This window comes from Euprymna scolopes, chromosome 24 (genome assembly GCF_053919585.1).
Source record: "Euprymna scolopes isolate OS-2025 chromosome 24, ASM5391958v1, whole genome shotgun sequence".
Classification (NCBI taxonomy): Eukaryota; Metazoa; Mollusca; class Cephalopoda; order Sepiida; family Sepiolidae; genus Euprymna; species Euprymna scolopes.
The window spans coordinates 103,022,860-103,045,247 of NC_136505.1; the positions used below are offsets into that span (position 1 = coordinate 103,022,860).

Genomic DNA, 22,388 nt, shown 5'->3' on the forward strand with positions numbered 1-22,388 from the left:
TAGATGTTTTTATTAGCGATACTTTTTGAATGAATTCAATTATTTATATGAAAGTCCATTTTTATCTAAATGAGAGTTGGAAATAATTTTCCCTTTGACCAATTTGGTACCCCCTAAATGGGGAGCGGCATATATATTATTTTTAAAATATAATTATCCACTGACACGTGTTTCGTTATCTATGACTCATCGGAGTGGCTGAATCTAGTGAGATTCGAAATCGGAACCCCATGATAAGAAGCCTAAACCTCTACCACGCAGCACGACTACTGAATATATTGCGTTTTTATTTGTTTTTGTTAGCAATACTTTTTGAATGAATTATCTATGTGAAAGTCCATTTTTACCTAAATGAGAGTTTGGAATGATTTTCCCTTTGACCAATTTGGTACCCCCCCCCAATGGTAATCGGTATATATATATATATATATATGTATATATATATATATATATATATAATTTTAAAAATATAATTATCCACTGACACGTGTTTCGTCGTCTACGACTCATCAGAGTGGAAATATATTACATATACATTCCAAAAGAATTACCACTTATCAAGGCCCAGAGGTCACTCGAGGATAAGGGTTAAAAAGAGTACAGTGGTCAAAAGGATAATATAATAATAATCATTAAAAGTGTAAATTTGGTAAATTGGATTGCTTAAGGGGAACGGATCATCAAGAACTTGTTTACATTGGACTTGAAGACGATCATATTGTAGTCAGCTGGAAACCAGGCAAACAGGAGAGTTTTCACCTTCGTTTATTTTATTTTTCTGTAATATATCTGTTTATCATCATAATTTAAAATATTTTAGTTCATTATGGAACAAAACTGGCATAAAAATAATTAGGTCTTGCTTAAGGTTTGAACTGATTGACCCACAGCGGCAAGTACAAAGTGTTGGTGCTGTTAAAAATAGAAACTTTTTTTCTTTCTTTCTCTAAAGTGGAGAGCGAGTAATAGGCAACAAAACGGTATATTTTTAATTTATTCCTGGTGTTATGGGCGATAGGCATAGTAGGTATCACTTTGAGCATAAGTACGAGGCCAATTCCAAAAGTAATGCTTCTTATTTTTTTAAACCCAAAATGTTGAAGAGCTACAAAGAGGGGAGTGGTATGATTAAAATGAGTAATCTTTTGTGCTCCAGAATTTATTTTTCTACATAGTTACCACCATTCTCAATGCACTTTTGCCAGGAATTCAATTACGTATCTCTGCTTCTGGTGCACGTTCACGAAAGGGGCTGCTTTTTTTAGAGTCTCACTATCTGCAACAGAAAGATGAAACTTTCAGGTCATGAATGCCTAAGTTCAGTCATCATAACAATGTAATTTGCAACCTCCTTTGATCCATTCCAGAAGAAAAATAAGACATTTTCAGAACATGCCTCGTACTCCTCTCTTTATAAAAAAATAAAATAGTGGTTTGGAGTAAATATTAAAATTGATGAAATAAAAAATAAATTTTATTTTCAACCTGAGAACATGAACCAACTGTTTGTGTATAAGATGGAACAGATTTTTTTTTTTTTTTTATCTTTTGTTAAGAAAGCTATTTTGGTTAATGAAATAGGGGAAAATCTTAATTTACTTTTTATATTAGAAAGATGTAGCTTTTATTCATACATTTTTGGACTGTTAGTATTATCTTACATTCACGATTCGACGAGTCATTGCACAGTCCGAAGGCCACTGAAGCATAAGAGATAAGGAGTTTGTCAAATGGATTGGTAATGATAGTTGGTTTGGTTGTTCTGTTTTATGGCATATCAACCCTTTCTGGATTATTTAATGCCAAATCCAGTAATGTTAGAAAAGTTTCTAGTTCTTTATATCTCCAAATATTTATTCATGGTGTTTGGTTTGGTTGTTTTGTAGAGACAAAAGTGTTGCTTTTATTTTTGACATTGTAGAACATGATTGAGTTTTGGAAATGAAAAGGAAAAAAAAACAACAACGTCTGGTGCATTGTAAGTGGTAATGATAGTTGAAATTGGTAAAATTTGATTATTTAAGATGCCAGCTCAACAAGAATTTGTTAACATTAGACTTGGATTTGATGATTTTGTTTTACCATATATCGACCCTTTTGTAGATTATTTGATATCGAACCCAGTCATTTTTGGCAAAAGTTTTTATGCTTCAAGTTCTTTGTATCCTAAATATTTATTCAGGATCAAAAACTAGCCAACGATAAGTGTTAGATAGACTGACCTTGAAAACAGAAATTATCTCCCCTTTGTCAGAAACATTGTTCAAGGAATGAGAGGATTAAAGGCCCAAAGAAATAAAGCAAGAGCTACAAGCCTGCTGAAAATAAACTCAAGGTCCACTTTTGACTCCTTAAGCAAGATTTGATTGAAAGTTCCAGAAAAATCATTAATGAAAATTAATCTTCAACTCAAAACGTTCTGATACAGAATTGAACAAACACTCTTTCGGAGGGGTGGGGGAACAGGATATTGTCCCTTGAGACATAAAAAGCTGTGCATGCATGCGTGCGGATGTGCGGGCGGGTGTCTTTGCATGCACAAATATGAAAAAAAAGAGGCCAAACAAGAAATTTCCCCCGAGGGCGAAAAGGTTCACCAATAATTTAGCCATATACAGTTTGACCAAAGCGCCATCTTCCATGAAACTTACCATTTGACAAGGCATCTTGTAATTCCTTGTTACCAATCTGACCACTGTGATCCAGGTCCACCCTACAGAAACCATCATAATATTTTTTGTTGTTTTTTTTTTCATATTAAAAAAAAAAAAAAAAAAAAAAAAACTTTCGTGGGCAGGGGCGGAGAGAATCCTTCCGCATCCAAAAGATAATGGGGAATTTTGTTAAAAAACTAAAATCTGTACGTATCGCAATAAAAACTTTGGTGTAAAAGACAAATAGATCATCATGTAGAAATCTCCGTCTTAGATAAGTCCCAAAAAAGAGTTTTCAATCTAATCGGTCCCACTTTATCAACTAAGCTCCAACCTCTGTCTCATCGCCGCAATGTTGCATCACTGTGCCTGTTTTACAAATATTTTAATGGAATGTGTTCTGATGAACTTGTTTCACTTGTACCCCCCTCGACGTACATATCCCCGACAAACCGGCTTAGCAATAAGATCTCACCTCTTCACTGTTGTTGTCCCTAATTGCCAGAAAACTTTCTATTCTAATAGTTTCTTCCCTCAAACAGCTAGACTTTGGAATTCCCTTCCTGCTGCCTGCTTCCCTGACTGTATTGATATGCAGAAGTTTAAATGTAATAAAATATCTTGTTAATCTTTTCTAGACATGGCCCCAAATAGTAGCTCCTTACGTCCAAGTGGCGATATGCTTTGTAAAAGGTGAACACGAGTTTTAAAAAAAAAAAAAAAAAAAAAAAAGATTCATTAAAAAGAGGATATTTTCAAATTTGATACCCAAAACAGAAGTAGCCATTTTCAACTCTGAATACTTATGTAGAATAAGGACGAACTATCGTCAGAATTTTCCCGGCAGTTTATGTAAAAATACTTAAATGTACTGAAATGCTGAGCCAATGAAATTGCAGCAGCCAACGTCATTTAAATTATTTTTTACAAGAGAGTTACCACTTACCAAGGCCCAAAGGCCACTCGAATAGTTGTACAGTAGTCATTAGGACAACAATATAGTAATCGTTAGCAGTGAGAATTTGGTATAATTTGATTATTTAAGGAAACAGATCAGCAAGAACTTGTTTACATTGGACTTGAAGACAATATTGTAGTCAGCCAGAAAGCAGACCAGCGGAACAGTTCCACAGGCAGGCAGTTCTAAGAAAGAAGCTTAGTTCATGGAATCCATGTTTAGATTTAGGTACATTAAGTGTGGAGGAAATTGTTGATAGTGGTTGTAGCTAGACGAGTGGGTTTTTTTGTGAAAACTTGACAAGGGGGGGGGGGTCATAGATTGGAGCTCAGACTAGCAGTCACCATGAAAATATTGATAGAGCAGAAACAGGCTAGTAACGTCTCTTTTGTGGGAAAGATGTTGCAGATAAGAGAAAAGGGGCAACACCCCTCAGGTTTTGAACTGTCAGAGAAAAGGGGCAACACCCCTCAGGTTTTGAACTGTCAAAGCATAGGGGCTCCAAGCAGCTCCTGCCCAGATGTGGTGACAGTACTTGGCTCTTATACAGATAGAAGATTGCATCATAAGATCTACTTACTATCATTGATTTATTATGGAAAAAAAAAAAAAAAAAAACTAACAAGATGGAAACCACTGTCAATAATTTTCCCCACTCTTTATCTGTGCCTAAATCAAAACAGATTCCATGAACAAAGCTTCTTTCTTAGACGTGCACACCTGTGGAACTCTCTTCCGTTTGCCTGTTTTCCACCTGACTACAACTTGGATGTTTTCAAGTCCAACATAAACAAACTCCTGATGAACCGCCCCCTTAAGTAAGACACTTTATCAAATCTCCAATACTAACGGTTACTACGATACTATCCCATTGATTACTGTACATGCAATAACCCTTATCCCCGAGTGGCTTCCGAGCCTTGATAAGTGGTGACCTCCATGTAAAAAAACAAAAAAAAATATTTATAGTGATTTGAACACAAAAAAAAAAATTCATTAAAAATTATTTATTATCAGTTGTTATTCAAAAGTAAATATTTATTCAGGAAGTTTACCTTACAATGAATATTTTTATTTCTTTTTTTTTTTTTTTTTAATTTTCTTAGTTTTGTAAAAATCAGCCAATAATTATTCAATTGAATTTTTTCAATTAATTTTTTCAATTAATTTTTTCAATTAATTTTTCATTGAATTATCCTCACAATAACAGGAATAGATTTTTCATTGAAAAAATTGGACAGCGTTTGCACAAAAATTGTAAATCTTTCGTTTGGCACCTTTCAGAGTTTTAGATAAACTGCCTGGAAAATTCCGATGAGAGTATGGTCCTTATTCTGTGTAAGTACTCAAATCTGTGTATGAGAGTTGCAGCATCGAAAAGATGTAAAGTTTGACTCGAAAGATTTAAAAATATCTGACAGAGTCCTTATTTTAAAGTTTCTAATATTCAGTCTGTTGCTTGTTCAGAGATTAAAAAAATCTGACCGACTGACTCCTAGCATTATTACAAGTCGAGTTAAGCTTCTTCCAAAACTTTTAACTCTGAAAGAGTCTGCAATCGTGTGCAACACAAAATGGGTCAATTTTCAAACTTCTGACAAAGGTTTTTTTAAGAGAGCTTCATTATCATCAGTATCATATTCAGCTTAATGTCCGTTTTAAATGTTTTTTTTTTATAACAAAAAAAAAAAAAAAAATGATGAAAATAAAAACTGAATAAATTACAATATTTATTAATCCGTCAAAAACATTAAACAAGGAATTATAAAGAAAAGTCCTTGACCCATGGATTTCCAAAGATAAGTGCTTTTCATTAGTGTATAAACACATATCAGAGACATTGAATAGAGAAATCCAAGAATTCAAGTGAAGTGCACGTAGGAGACAAGCGGCATGGACATTACTGATGCAGACTGTGGAGTTGGTGAGTGCAAGTCTTGTTAGACCCGTTACTGTGACAACAAGATGGGGGAAAAGGCATTTCCCAACACTCGGCGGATGCAAGGGAACTCGTGCTTAGGTGCCAAGAATGGAAATGGCATGGAAAGTGATGTTGGTTCAAAAAAAATTCAATAAAATACATTAACAAAATTTTTTTTTTTTTTTGAATGGTTAAGAAATGACCAGAACTTTCAAGCATATCTGCAAAAGTTTTGCATAAACGTACATTACTAGCGGGGATGGGGGAGGGAGCCTGCCGGGTCATAAAATACACTTAAATATATTTTAATTTAGATATGGAAGAGTATAAGAAGGCTATAGCAATGCCGGTTCCCTGCATTACTATATATTATCCATCGCAGCCGTAACCGAGATTGAACTCACTACATGAGTTTGTAGTGTAATTCAAATCTTGTTGGTAGCCGAATACTTGATGCTTCGCCAGGGCTATCAAGGGTATTTTTTATTGTGACGCCATCACTAGACGGGGTGCCTACCACGACTTAAGAGAGTCCCATATGCCTTCAAGAGAAGGATAGACCCTGCCAGTTTCTCAACCTGGTATTTTACCTCACAGTACATAAAATGCCTTGCCTTCCCAAATGGTCACCTATCTGGTACTGGCCAGGCTCAACATTGCTCAACTTTGGTGTGTCAACGTGAGTGTGCCATATAATCAATATACAATATAATATAGAGTATATTCTTATCCTCGTCCATATCTATTTACCAGCAATGCTTCAAACAAACTACCTTTTAATTCATGCAGATTCATTATTATAGAGCCAATTCTCTATTGAATATTATATTGTACCTAATATATAGTACTGATTTAAAAAAAAAAAAAAAAAAAAAGACTTGAGTGCAATCAGTCAGAATCGAAACCAAAATATTTAGTGTTCCAGCCGCATCTCCTACTGATGTAGCTATCGAGAGATAGATAAGAAAAATTTAATATTAAACGACTTGAAGAAATGAATTTGATTTGGGCATGCGCAGAAAGAAGTAAAAATATGTCGGCAAATTGAAACGAACAGTTTGTATTTCAACTTGCCGATATATGTCTGTAAGCGTTATTTAGCCAACCAAACAAAGATTTTACTTGTTGTGTAACGTGATCTGTAGTTTAACAGTTTATCGGTTTAAATATTTTCACAGACAGACGCACACATAAGTTTTACAGCATGTCAGCTCTCTGGATCATTTAATGCAGAGTACACGGGTTCAAGAAAGGATGGGGTTGTCCTCTTGCTTTAATTGATTTAAAAATAATTTTTTTTTTTTCATTTTTGGTAGAGGCTGATTTTTTTAAATTATAAAAAATATGATGTGGGCATTTTTTTTTCCAAATAGATTTTAATCGATCTTTTATTTGGATGGATTGATTTCAGTACGAGTAAAGAACTCCTATATAATAACACTCCAGAATATCAAGGAGAGCTTAACATGTGCTACACCTTGTCCAAGAGTGACCTAGAACTGTAAAATGCAGAGGCGTTCATCTCCCTGAAGTATTATACATATTCACTTACCTGAATATGTACAGTGCCTAGTATTTACAAATGGTCACCCATCTGGTATTGACCAGGCTCAATATTGCTTAACTTCAATGATCTAACAAGAACCATCTTGTCTGCGTGACAAACTGGTATTATATATTCTATGAATATACTCACATTGTCACTGGCAACATTACGCAGAAATTTGTATGTCACATAGCGTGTTTTCAGACGGGAGGAAATGAAGGGGGGGGGTCACTGATCGCATAGGGTTGAATTAGCTGCAAAGTTTTTGGCAAAGAGTTTGGTTTTGTCCGACGTTGACATGATTACCTCAGGTCCATTGATGATGGCTGGGATAGAGCACACACTTCAATTCAGAACCTGGTTTGTTATTTTCTAAAATTGGTGGGAACCAAGCTGCTGCTCAGCTACTTTTGACTTGACGGACTGAGCATATAACTCTCGCGTTCTTTATTACTCTTTTACAGTGGTTGCTGGTAATCCTGAATGCAGCTTTAGTCTTAGTACATCTATTACGTTAGAAGCAATGGAAATAGTGATTTCTGTGCGCAATGGCTGCAGCACATTCTGGAGAGAACCACGCCTGGCTGTTAGGTTTTTGCTGAAAGTTTTTGGAGAGTATGAAGCAGTTTTTATACAAGATGGAGTAAAATTAAAGGCTATTTGTTTTTGTTTTTTTAATGTAAGTTGCTCCTGACATGGTAAGAAGACATTTCATTTAAGGAGCTAATCATAATACTAAAAATAGAAAGGAAGGTAAAATAACTTTAAAAAAAATAAATAAATAAAATAAAACCCACACCTGAAAGAAGCCCCATTACCAGCATTCAATCACCTAGTCTCCAGACATGCTATCCAAAAAATAAACAAATAAGCCCTTCAAAACTGATAGGGAATGGAGGGGTTACAAAGCTGGCTGACTGACAAAAAAGTCAACCCCTAAACTGATTGAATGGCTGATCAGAAATCTGTTTTTATTGCGTTACCATCACCATAATATAAAACTGAATTTTTTTTTTTTATATAAATCTTTTAATCTGCAAAAACAAAATGCCTTTTTTTTCTTTTTTTTTTTTTTTAAATGTTGTTTAAATAGTAATGGAAGGTTGAAATTTTTGCTTAAATCTTTAAAGAAATGAAGAACACATAATTCCATAAAAATGATTGTAGGGAGATTTTCTTTTTAATACTCTGGATGCAAAAGAATTTACTTCCCCACCCCCACAAAAAATACAACAGTAAGACGATAAAAAATTTTTTAAAACGTAAAATTTTTTTGAAATAATCAAGAAAAAAAAAAAAATAAATAAATAAAAATAAAAACTTTGATCATAAAAAAATTATAACAATCAAGAAAGGATATTGTGAAAGCCTCATGTTCTCCAAAGTAACATGTCCCATGAAAAATAATAAAATTGTGTACTAGTGCAACTACATGCTGAAACAGTCATTTTGTCAACTTTTGGCAGTCGGAAGATGCTGAAATGCTTAGCCAATAAAATTGCAGCAGACGACAAGTGTCAATAGCGAATTGAAAAAAAAATGTAAAATTTTAAAAAATTGATTAAAGCGATCAGGAATTTCATCTTCGATCTCTGGAAAGAATTAGTGAATTTTGTCAGAAAGCCTAAATGCTAAAAAATAAGTTGTAGAAAATTCTTTTTCATCCTGACCTTAAAAAAAACTAAATCGAAGCTAGTCGGTCAGGTTCAAAAGCAGCTAATCCATCCTAATCCTAACATAGTTGGTCAGGTTCAAAAGTTGTGCCAATAAACAAACAAAAAAATACAAATAAAATTTTTTTTCAAATTTCAGCCATAAAAAAAAATCCACTTAATGTTGGAACGATTAAATCAGAAAAATTGAAATTTTTGGAGAATTAGGAAAATTTGAGACTAATTTCAGATTCCAAAAACGTTTCATATTAGTTTCTCATAAAAAATATATCCTCATCAAACGTACCATACAATAACTTTTTTTTTTTTTTTTTTTTTTATCTTGCTTTAAATATTGTTTCCTTTATTTTTCCAGTTTGATAAAGACTTCACACGCGCGCGCGCGCACACACACACACAAAAAGCAAAAAAATTTTTTACTTATTGAGGAATCTCATCTTGAGTGTTATTCTTATAATATTTTGACAGATGTAACGTCAGACCGTCTTTAAGTGTATATTGTTGAACTCTAGCATCTGGAATTTTGAACGGAACACTTTATTTAATCTGCAGGGGTAGCATGTTCTTGTTCTTTCAGCCATAATCAGGTAGGACTTAAGTAATTCGTAATTGTATTCTTAATATTGCCCACACTGAGAATTGAACCTTTAACAATTGAAGTGAGCAGACATACTATCTTTTGCTCCGTTCAGCTAGAGCTGGGGAATTGATTGTATCTTCATTCTTGCTGCAACACTTTTCGGCATCACGTTTTAGTATGTAATGATTAGAAATCGATAATAGCGGTCGATTATCAAAATCAGCTTTTTTAAAAAATTATGAAACAAGAGAAACGACTCATTTCTGCTTAAGTGCAATTCCTTTGCCTATAAAATAAAGATAAACTAATGTTTATTTGAACGACTTGGGCTTTTTTTTTTTTTTTGAACGAAACAACGTGCAGTGCAGAAATGGATGATATTATCATCAAAAAATAATTTTTTAAACAGAAAAGAGGAAATATTACAATTTTACATTTTCAGAAACGTAATCAACAAAGTGCAGCAAGTGATTGAGGGCACACGTTTTTATTTTTATAACAAGAATGGTTCACAAAGTGCAGAAAATTTCATGAACGCGTGACTAAGATTTTGTTACTCTATATTTTAATGTTTTGGATTACAAACTATTTCTGAGATTAATCATTTAAATCACTTTATCTTTCATTTGCAAAGAGTTAAAAACTCCAGATGGAAAATGTATCATGAATATAAAAACGTAAAAGACACACTGTTAGCATTAGCATTCCGAAATTTATTCGTCAAGTACAGCACACCGTTGGTGGTAATCCTGCAAAAGAATAATGTACGTCAAAAGGAACAATCTGAAATGATGTTCACAAATCTTATTTCACAAATACCCGTGGCATAACGGATAAAATATTAAGTAAAATTCATTTTTTAATGACACTCTTCTGGAGGTTGAAAATTCAATCCTCAGTGTGGGTAATTTATCTTCATAATTTAAATGTTAATAGCATTCAAAAATTTTTTTTTCTAGATTTCAGAATTATCAATTGCAGTTGCTATAATTACAAACCAAATAAAGTCGCACACAGTTATTGTGGTTATTAAACGCTGAATATGGCAATGTACAGATGGAACGATTTTTGTAAATTACTTTATTTTTGGTTTGCAAAGAGTTAAAGGGTAGAGATGGAAAACGTATCACGAATATCAAAATGTAAGAGACATTCGACACATTGGTAGACTTAGAACACCTGAAGCCAAGACAAGTCAGCTACTTAAAATAGATATAATTCTTTCTGTAAAATATATCAGAAAATTTAAAAAGGTAATTTTATGTCAGAAAAAAAAAAAAAAAAAAAAAAAAAATCACACCACAAGAATGGTTCACAAAATGCAGAAAATTTTATGAACGCAATTTTTATTGACTTTATTTTTTCTCTATACTTCAGAATTATCAATAGCAGCCATAATAAAAACATAACAGACATCTTTGATACACTGGTAAACTTGGAGCACCTGAAGTTATTCGGCAACTACAGCACACCATTGGTGGTAATCCTAGAAGATCCGTGAAGTCAATTGTAAAATAAAAATAAAATTTCCAAAATCTGAAATGTCCACAAAATTTCAGTAATTATAATAATTCGCAGTGTCAAGAGATTTGCAAGAACTAAGAAAGGAAAATCTTCGTTTCAAATTTGTAAGGATTTGAACCCCCCCCCCAAAAAAAAACCAGATCATCGAATAATCAACTAAATATGTTAAACGGGAATTCAGCCAAGGAAAAAAATCTCTGTGCTGAATTCAGGAATTTAACAAAGCAAGATATCTCACTTATTTAAAGAGAATTAATAAGAAACCCGAACGTGTCAAGTTCATGCGAATTTGAGGCCGCTGGAGATCATATGGTGTCAAGGTAAATAAGTTTAAGAAAATTTGCTGATGAAAAACACAAGGAAATAAGATTGCAGTGGGTAAAAAATACACGATTTCACTAAAATGCTTTTACAGATGAATTAAGGATCATCCGTGATAAGCCCGATGAATAAGATCGCGGATGGTTTTCAAACTACCCAATTTTTTTTTTTTTTCTTTTTTACAAGGTGGTCACCACTTATCAAGGCCCAGAAGCCACTCAGGGATAAGGGTTATTGTAAGTACAGTATGTTAGTGTGGAGATTTAAAGTGTCTACTTAAGGGGGCGGTTCATAAGGAATTTGTTTATGTTGGACTTGAAGACATCCAAGTTGTAGTCAGGAGGGAAGCAGGCAGACGGAACAGAGTTCCACAGGCGTGCAGTTCTAAGAAAGAAGCTTTGTTCATGGAATCTACGTTTTGATTTAGGCATAGATAAAGAGTGGGGAAATTTTTTGACAGTGGATTCAGCTAGACGGGTGTTTTTTGTTAAAGATTGATGGGGGGGGGACCAGAGATTGGAGTTCAGACGAGCACCTGCCATGGAAATAACGATAAAACAAAGATAGGCTTGCAACAACTCTTCTGTGGGAGAGAGGTTGCAGGGAAAAGAAAAGGGCATCCCCACTAAGCCACGAAGTCTATTTTGTACTCTGTCAAGGCAGGATAGGCTGTTTTTAGCAGCTCCTGCCCAGATATGGCAGCAGTATTCCATCCTTGGACGTACTTGGCTTTTATATAGATAGAGAATTGCATCAGTAGTGAGATATCTTCTGGAGCGGTAGAAGGATCCAACCATCTTTCCAGCAGCCTTGGAAACAGACTTGATGTACGTGTTCCATTTCAGATCAGGAGTAAAGATCAAGCCCAGAAGCTTGTCAAAACATGGGGCTTCTCCTAGACGAGAGCCATCCATTTCAATTGATGCCAGATGGGGATCTGGGCGTTGATGATGTAAAGATAGGAGTTTGGTTTTAGATGCATTAAAGGTAACCAGCCATGTCTTTTAAATGCCAACCAGGGGTATCATGATATGAGCTGGGATAATTATTATTAATGAGTTCATGGGTTCATTTAAAGTGACAGACGGGGTTAAAATGAATTCGAAATGCTACTGTGATTTTTTAGACTAACATTTCTTTGAATGGCTTGATAACGAGTCTTTACCGAAGTGTCAATCTATAACAACACACCAAACTATGCATCAAAGTTTTTACAGGGATTTGTTGAAGATTCTCTTATGGACTAGTCTTCAAATAGATGCGACTTGAATCCTATTGAGAATCCGTGGAGCATCCTCAAGATAGATATTCATTCTTATGGAAGGCAATTCAACAGCAAGTATGACCACTGAGAGTCAGTTTAAGCTATTGCAAATAACTAACCAGCAAGTAAAATTGCAAATTTATGTTGACAATAGGCTGCTATGAATTAATGAAAAGAATAAAAGTATTTGTGCAATAAATTTTTGGAAGATCTTATTTTCTGTTAATCTATATATATCTGTGAAAGTGTGTGTGTGTGTGGTGTGTGCGTGTGAACATTTCCCTACCAAAGTACTCTGTCAATTTTCGGTCTACAGACCCGAAATTTGACATAAGGGGTATTGAGATTTGGGAAAATCTTTTTAATCTGTTTTCGGACAGAAATTTGGCTGTCAAGGGGTCAAAGTGCAACGATTTGATCTTTGAAAACTCTACCAAACTCCTCTGCCAATTTTGAGTCTAAACACTTGAAATTTTAAATGTAGGTTACTTGAACATGAGTCAAACTTTTTCATTTGATTTGAGCCCAAAACAATGAATGTTAAGGGGGTCAAAATTGAGGTAAGTTTTTTTTTTTTTCCTTTTAATTTTTACCTCTGCAGTCTCTACCAAATTACTCAGCCAATTTCTGGTCTAGACATTTGAAATTTTATATAAAGGATATTCTCAAATAAGGCAAGCTTTTTAATTGGTTTGGGTAAAAAATTTGAGCTGTCAAGGGATCAAAATTTAAAAGATTTGACATTTGTGGCCTCTAGCAAACTACTCAGCTAATTTTGGGTCTAAACATTTGAAATTTTACAATACGGGTACTCAGATATGCAGCAAGCATTTTAATCAGTTTTGGGGCGAAACTTTCGCTGCCAAACGCAAAAAAATTAAAGATTTGACCTTTGCAGATTCTACCAAACTTCTCCACCAAATTTTGGGTTAAACACTTCAAATTTAAGATGTAGGTAACTTAGACATGGGTCAAACTTTTTATTTTGATTCGAGACCAAAACAATAAATGTTAGGGGGGGAGCAAAATTGGGGTCAAAGTTTTTTTTTTTTTAAATTACCTCTGCGTTCTCTACCAAATTACTCAGACAATTTCTGGTCCAAACATTTGAAATTTTACATAGAGGGTATTTCAGAGATGAGGCAAGTTATGAACAGTATATAGGGCCCGGGCAAAGCCTGGCTGAACTACTAGTATATCCTATTTTTTTTAAAATAGAATTTTTTTTAATGTTTTTTTTTTCCTTTAAGAAATTGACGAATTTATTCAAAAATCTTCATGTTTTTTTTAAATATAATTTACAAGGTATAATAATAGAAAAGTATCAAAATAAATAGTTGCAAATAAACTACTGACAGGCTAATTAGTCTGTTTTGTTAACTTTGTAAATTTTTTCTATCACTAAACACCAGGGTGTCCCAATAAAATGTGTACACTCTTTAAATTATCTCAACTTGTTACATGAATACGCTATACCACGTCCCCAAGAGATGCTTAGGAATGAAGAATGGCACTTCCAGCAGGATGGAGCACTTCCCCACTATCATCATGACGTAAGAGCATATCTTGATAGTCATCTGCGAAACAGATAGGTAGGACAAAGAGGAAGTATCGCTCACAAGAGTTGACCCCCCCCCACTCCTCAACGATTTTTCTCATTTTGGGGGCGGGTAAGGGGATTGGGGGGAGGAGCATGTTAAACACAAGGTTCATACCACAAAAAAGGACCTGAATGAGTTGAAAGCAACCATTGAAAGATGTGTCAACCTACCAATTGAACTGATTAGGAACGTTTCCGATTTAATCAGTGAACGTTGTCAACTGTTCATGGACCACAATGGCCAATAATTTTAACACTTTCGATAATTAGCTGGTTTCTATATTTGTTCACAGTATTTTGATGTATAAAACTTTTTCTTATAATAAATGTTGGTTTTATGGTCATTTAAAGAGTGTATACATTTTATTCGGACACCTTGTATTGAATAGAATCTAAACATCAGAATAAGACTTTTAACATTAAAGACAACTCTTTATACGAATTCATAACTTGCTTATAATCTCTAGACAGTTTAGCTATTAGAGCATTGATGGATTAGGCTTGTTCAGCTTCCTGTCAAGCCAAAGTAAGGGACAAAGTGGAAGAATTCCTAGCCACCAGGAACTAAACCTAAGCCAGTGGGTAGCCCAGTTTTCAAAAAAAGGAAGGTTTGTAACAGAGCACCGTGTGAGATGACATCACAACAACAAGGAAAAGATTATAAAAAGAACATGTGCACAGACTGAGGATGATGTCAGAGAAGGGAGTAGTATTTGAAAGATTTGAGAGAGTGATATTCAAAATCCCATCAGAGAAGGGCAGAGATAGACGTTATGCAGGGTGTCTAAGAATGGCAGGAAATGACTTGTAAACAAATGTCTTTAAAAAAATGTTGGTTGTTTCACTAAGGAAAAAAGTGAGTAGAGTTATTCCTTTCTTATGTTTCTTCAGCCAGAGTCTACAACGTGTTGGGTTCCAACATATTAACTTAAAACGTGTATAACGTTACAGGTTTACTTCTCTGCATGGTGTTACAGTTGGCAAATTTGTGGTCCTGCTAACAGGGTGACATGTCCATGTATGTTGTTGTTAAACACATGAAGAGGAAAAATGTTCTTTCAGTTTGCGATGGTATTGGTATGGTTGTTAAGAATTTTGTGCATGCTAACCCAATCACTTTACGAGATGGTAAAATGAATCAATGATTTCTTTATTTTTTTATTTATTTTTTTTTTACTGCATATCAACCATTTTCAGGTTATTTAATGCTGAATCCAGTAATTTTGGTAAAGCCTTTTCTGCTTCAAGTTCTTTATATCTTCAAATATTTATTCATGGTGTTTGGTTTGGTTGTTTTGTAGGAGAAAATTGTTTTTGGCTTTGCAGAACAGGATTGAGTCTTGCAAAAGAAGAAAAAAAAAGCATCAATGATTCTAAGTACGCAATGTCTTTATAGAAAGAATTCAAACTAGAAAGATATCAGGGAAATAAATGCCAACAATAGTTATCCAATTTATTTGAAATACATAAATCATGTTCAAAAACAATCAGAAATGAGACTGCAATATTGATATGATGTTTGTTCACTGCACAAGCCATGATCTTCCCCAATCATTGTGCCGATCCAGAGTTGTTCTCAGATTTACTGGTGCAACAAAGGAATTCTCCTCCTAAACTACAAACCTGGGAGGTGATGGTAGCTAAGTGGTTAACAATACGGACTGTCAATCTGGGCATGTCAAATTTGAATCCTGTTCCTTCCACAGAAACACTTTAGTTTCACTTCGGGATGTTGGCAACCTTGTAGTCTTTCCCCTAAGTACCCAATGTCTTTCTAGAAAGAATTCTAATAAGAGAGATATCAAAAGAAATGGCAACAATAATCATTTATTCATTTGAAATGACTGAATGACGCTCAACAAAAAACAACTCTAGATTAAAAACAATTAACAGAAGTTTACTTTTCATTGGAGATTAATATAGTGCTCGTTTTATTTGGTTAAATAACAGACTTGCAAAATTAGATTTTTGCCTGACCAAATCAAAATAAATATCCAATCAACAAGTCTTGCTTAGATCTGTTCTCAAATACGTCACGCACCTTGTAAAGATTGGGTGGAAATTCATTTCATAGTTTGTTTGTTTTTTAATTTCACAAATGATAATTTGTGCAACTCTTTCTGTTACAAACCAAGCTAAAACAAGTGTTTGCCCAGATTAGCCTTAATCCTGTACATAATTGGAGATTGTTTATGTAGCTTAAAAATGGACAAATTGAGATAAACCTGCATTTTAAGGGCACTGCTAAAAGTTTAAATACGTCGTGTGGATGGGATGAAGTGAAGTCAACTTCTATCTAATTTAAATAGCAAACTGAACGAACCCTAAAATTAAAAAGTAATTTCCGTCAGGTTTGTAGGTAAAATATTCGGCCATAAAAAAAAAGTTCAAGTGATCTATGCTTTCAAAGTCATGACAGTACAAAAGAAAGTCAGTAGAATAGGTTGATTCTTAATTTTATTTTGAATATCAAACGTGTCCACGTGGAGAAAGTTGGGTACTGGTCATTGGTGGATGTTGCTATGAAAAAATAGATTTCTAATCGTTATTTCTTTTTAACACTTTTGCATACATTTAATGGAAGCCTCTGTTCATTCTAAAAAGACAATAGATACTCGCCATAAGGGGAGGTGCACGTGAAATTGTGAGGCAAGGGTTGTGCAATCTCGAACTACAGCTCTCCTGAATCGACACCGCTGGGATCCAGTGGCGACGACGACGACCGGAAACAATGCCCAGACAAATGGCGAGCACATACAGCACCTGGAATTTCCAAATGGTCACCCAATTTATTACTGACCAGGCTCAACATTGCTTAAGTTTGATGATCTAACGGGAACCGTTGCGCCAATATGATTATGCTGCATATGTGCATATATTAAAATATCCGCGAAACTACGAAGTCTTAATTGTGCCACTAGTTCTGGATATATGTGTAAAATTTTCGATAAAAAATATGCAAAAATGTTTGAAGCTATTAAACAGAGAAAAAAGGCAAAAAGAGGAAAAGAAAAAGGGGAAGGGGGGAGAGAAAGGAGAGAGAGAGAGAGAAAGGAGAGAGAGAGAGAGAAAGGAGAGAGAGAGAGAGAAAGGAGAGAGAGAGAGAGAAAGGAGAGAGAGAGAGAGAAAGGAGAGAGAGAGAGAGAAAGGAGAGAGAAAAAGAAAGGAGAGAGAAAAAGAAAGGAGAGAGAAAAAGAAAGGAGAGAGAAAAAGAAAGGAGAGAGAAAAAGAAAGGAGAGAGAAAAAGAAAGGAGAGAGAAAAAGAAAGGAGAGAGAAAAAGAAAGGAGAGAGAAAAAGAAAGGAGAGAGAAAAAGAAAGGAGAGAGAAAAAGAAAGGAGAGAGAAAAAGAAAGGAGAGAGGAAAAGAAAGGAGAGAGGAAAAGAAAGGAGAGAGGAAAAGAAAGGAGAGAGGAAAAGAAAGGAGAGAGGAAAAGAAAGGAGAGAGGAAAAGAAAGGAGAGAGGAAAAGAAAGGAGAGGGGAAAAGAAAGGAGAGGGGAAAAGAAAGGAGAGGGGAAAAGAAAAAGGGGAAAAGAAAAAGGGGAAAAGAAAAAGGGGAAAAGAAAAAGGGGAAAAGAAAAAGGGAAAAGAAAAAGGGAAAAGAAAAAGGGAAAAGAAAAAGGGAAAAGAAAAAGGGAAAAGAAAAAGGGAAAAGAAAAAGGGAAAAGAAAAAGGGAAAAGAAAAAGGGAAAAGAAAAAGGGAAAAGAAAAAGGGAAAAGAAAAAGGGAAAAGAAAAAGGGAAAAGAAAAAGGGAAAAGAAAAAGGGAAAAGAAAAAGGGAAAAGAAAAAGGGAAAAGAAAAAGGGAAAAGAAAAAGGGAAAGAAAAAAGGAAAGAAAAAAGGAAAGAAAAAAGGAAAGAAAGAAAAAAGGAAAGAAAGAAAAAAGGAAAGAAAGAAAAAAGGAAAGAAAGAAAAAAGGAAAGAAAGAAAAAAGGAAAGAAAGAAAAAAGGAAAGAAAGAAAAAAGGAAAGAAAGAAAAAAGGAAAGAAAGAAAAAAGGAAAGAAAATGTCCATAAAATGATTTTGAAACCTTTAAACTGCTTTACGAGAATGAAAGATTGTAGACACTATAATATGGTTCATTTGTGGTGAAAGCGAAAAAGCATAACATTGAAATAAAAGTGTAATTCTCTAAAAAGAATATCGATACATTTTAAAACTATGACGTTTATTTTTTAAATAAATAATGGCATCTTGGTTTAATGTTAAGAACGCAGATAACACAGCTGAGCAGCTTGACATCTTTAGCATACCAGCAGATGCACAAGCATATAGACAGATAACACGTGGAGCTGTTTTGTTAGTTGTTTAGGCAGGCATTAGCCATATCGATTATTATTTCATCAGATTTATTTAAGACACTTTTAGTCACATTGGCGCCAATTTCAGCAGCCATATAAAAAAAATTATTAATATTCGTATCACGCTTTTCGTTTTGAGCGTTATTTTCACAAGGTTTCGGTTGATGTAACCTTCGACCTTCTTCAAACATATCTTGCTGAATTCTGGAAGGTTTTTGTCAAACTCGCGAATCTGCACGGAATTTTAAACGGAACTCTTTATTTTATCCACGAGGGTAGCATGCTCTCGTTCCGTCAGCCATGACCGAGTAGAAGTCTTAAGTAATTTGCAATTCTATTTTGAGTGTCACCCAGACCAAAATTGAACGTTCAACCTTAAGAAGCAAATAAAAAATAAATAAAAACTTTACAACTGAACTTTACCAAGTACTTTATCCATTACGCCAGGGGCTCTTGCTGACAATTTTAGTGTGAATTTAAGAAGCTTAATTCTGTTTTACTGGCGGAACGCGAGCATGTTAACCCCGTGGATTAATTAAAGGGTTCTGTTTGAAATTCCATGTAGATTCCAGAGTTTGACATGATATATCTGACGAAGGTCTGAGGTTACACTAAACGAAACATTGCGAAAAAAAAAAAAAAAAAAAAAACTCAAAATGAGAACAGTAGTCCGAATAATCCAGATAATACGAATTATAAATTCTTATCTCAAACATTCAGAAACAACTATCGAGTGTTTCAAACGGCGAATTCCTTTGTAATAACACGCGTTTGACAGACGCCAAACTGTAATAGGACATGTAAACATTTTGACTTAACTCCAAACATCTCTAACTATGCCAGGGATTATCACCACCATGGCATATAAGAAAAAAAAACAAAAAAAAAAACAACTTGTCCAATTTTCTGAAGATGAACACTTAATTATTCGCACTCGTCTAGTCTTTCTAACCGTTAAATTTTAAATTGTTATCAAATGCTTCAAATAGTGAATTCCTTTTAAGATCTATGTAATAGAGCTGATAAAAAAATAACGAATCACCACTTATCAAGGCCCAGAGGCCACTCGAGGATAATGGTTAATGGGTATACATTAGTCAATGTGTTTATAGCTTAGTAAACATAAGTAGTGGGAATTTTGTAAATATGATTACTTAGGGGGACGGTTCATCAAGAACTTGTTTATATTGGACTTGAAGACAATCAGATTGTAGTCAGCTGGATAGCAGGCAATCGGAAGAGAGTTCCACAGGCGTGCAGTTCTAAGAAAGAAGCTTTGTTCATGGAATTTACATTTATGTTTAGGCACATATAAAGAGTGTGGGAAATTATTGATAGTGGTTTTGACTAGACGAGTGTTTTTCGTGAAAGTTTGGCGAGGGGGGGGGGCATAGATTGAAGCTCAGCTGAGCACTTGTCATGAAAATAACGACAGGCTCGCAACGTCTCTCCTGTGGGAAAGAGGTTGCAGGGAAGAGAAAAGGGCATCCCTCACCAAGTTGCGAAGTCTATTTTGAACTCTGTCAAGGCAGGATAAGTCGCTTCTAGCAGCTCCTGCACAGATGTGGCAACAGTACTTCATCGTTGACCGTGCCTGGCTTTTGCATCAGGAGAGAGATATCCACTGGAACGGTAGAAGGATTCCACCATTTTTATGCAGTGGAAAAGAGATAGTGGATATCTGTAATGTTGTCCAGGAACCAATGCGTTGTAGCCTCAGTCGCAAACAAGACAAAGAATAGAAAAGAACTTCAACTCACTTCTTTGTTTTTTTTTAATATAACGACACTTACTTCCTCAGTCTCTTGTTACCGCTGTGACGTATGTCAATGTGATTGTCTTCCATGTCTCTAACGTAATCTCAAACATTCTTTCCATCTCTAACGTGATCTCCTTTTTAAAAAGTTTTTATTTTTCCCTGCCGGTGACGTCATTTTACATGCATGCGTGACCACGCTATGTTACACATCCACAAAAAGCAAGACAATGAAACGAACTATGTTCGATTATGCAAATGAGTGATTTTGCTGACCAATCTAGGTCATTTGGGTTAAAAACTTCATGTACATTCCAGAGTTCGGCAAGATACACCTGAAGGAGATCGAAGATTACATCGACTGAAACGTTGTGAAAAAAAACACTCAAGATGAGAACAGTAGTCCAAATAATCCAGATAATATGATTAACCAATCCTTATCTAAAAAATAAAATCAGAAACACAACCATTAATATAATTCTTATGAAAACTAGTATCAAATGAAAACAAGATCAATATAGTAGAGCCGATCAAAAAAAATATATTTTTATTTTTTTTTATTATTACATTTTCACCCCCACAGTGCCTCTTTGATGTAGGGGGCTATTATCAGGGATATATACAAATACAGAGGCTCCTTCAGTCTTTTACAGACTATGGATACCCACCGTAGGGGTGCCTGCGCGTGAAATTTTTGTGGCAGGAGGTGCGCAATCTCCAACCACACCTCTCCTGAGTCTGCATTATTAAATACCAGTGGCCAGTGAAGTGTATGTACAGGACAACTGGAAACAAATGCCGAGATAAGCGGAGAGCACATACAGCGCCTAGAATTCCCAAATGGTCACCCATCTGGTACTAACCAGGCTCAACGTTGCTTAAATTCGGTGATCTGATGAGAACTGGTGTGTCAATGTGATTATGCCGTATAGAATAGTGTATATCAGGGATATAAGCTGGAGGGATACTATGTCAGGAGTTGAGCAGCAAGATGTCTGTTCACATTACACTTAAACTTCTGCATGTCAGTACAGTTGGGAAAGCAGGAACCTGAAAGGGAGTTCCAGAGTCTAGTAGTTCTGGGGAAGAAAATATTAGAGTAGAAGGCTTTCTTACATCTAGGGATCTCTACTGTGTAGGGGTAGGATTTTGCTGCTTGTCAATATTTACGGCAAGGGGGTACGAGAGCTTCTAGTTCGTCGGAGCATCCACCATTAATATACTTGTAGTAAAAAAGACAGAGGGATGCAACATTTCGTCAGAGGGACAGAGGTTTGAGCTTAGATGACAGTTTCGGATGTATTAGGTTGGCGACTCTCTTTTGAACCCTGTCCAGGGGTGAGAGACTGGTAGCAGATGCACCAGCACAATTGTGGCAACAATATTCCATACATGGGCGAATGGTAGCTTTGTAGAAGTACAGAATACTTTCTGGCATAAGTAACTTTCTAGCATGGTAGAGAGAGCCCACCTTCTTTGCAGCAGCCTTGGCAATGCTTTTAATGTATCTGTTCCAACTCCTGTCATATTGAATTTCTTACGACCGCCCATGTCAGTTAAAGTGCCACCGACATTGCGTCAGTAATGGAAAAGGGACATTGAATATCTAAAAAGCAATGAAATAAGCCATGTTCGATTATGCAAATGTGAGAGTTTGCTGATCTAGGTCATTTGAGATTCGATCTACGCGGGCATATTTTAGGTCGATTTTGAACAAAGATGCAAAACTTCTGAAAGAACACTGCATCATCATCATCACGTTCAGCTTAGCATCCGTTTTAGATGCCGACATGTGTTGGACGGCTTTTAAAAATTAACTTCCAAATTAACTCATGATAAGTCTTTAGTTATCTTGCTTTCAAGTCCATCCTTATTACTTCCTCACATTTTTTTTCTTAGCCTTCCTCTGAACTGGCCCTGCTACCTCAACTGTTCCACATCTAATCCAAGAATTCATCTATATTTTCACTGTGGACATGCTAACAAAGTCTACTACTCTGTGAATACCAGTGGTTTTCATCAAACGGAAATGGAATCATGTTTTTTCTAGGGCGACAATTTTATCATTCCACCCTGTATAGTACTATTGATAATTTTGAGATTTAGGAAACAGTCAAATAATATCCCGGCTAAAATAAAAAAATGTATATCCTCAAATAACTTACACACCTTGTGTGTGTAATTCCATTCGATTGCCATACATCTGGTTCAGTCTTATTCAAGGTCAACCCCACCCATAAACCAATCTCGATGCAACAAGCCACTGACCAGAAACCAATATAAGCTTTACTT

General features: G+C 35.1%; 1 protein-coding gene and 1 pseudogene across 2 annotated transcripts in view; both read right to left on the reverse strand.

Annotated features, from left to right (window-relative positions):
• The window catches only part of LOC145246889 (programmed cell death protein 6-like), a 111,638-nt gene that overhangs the window by 71,030 nt on the left and 18,220 nt on the right, over positions 1 to 22,388 (reverse strand). The window contains exon 2 of one of the 2 annotated variants that reach the window (XM_080108761.1): positions 2,652 to 2,713. The exons of the other annotated variant lie outside the window; for it this stretch is intronic. Within the exon in view, the coding sequence (XP_079964887.1) occupies positions 2,652 to 2,713 (62 nt within the window). The remainder of the gene's footprint in view (positions 1 to 2,651; positions 2,714 to 22,388) is intronic. 2 annotated transcript variants of the gene reach the window in all.
• Positions 20,912 to 21,028, reverse strand: LOC145247088 (5S ribosomal RNA; annotated as a pseudogene).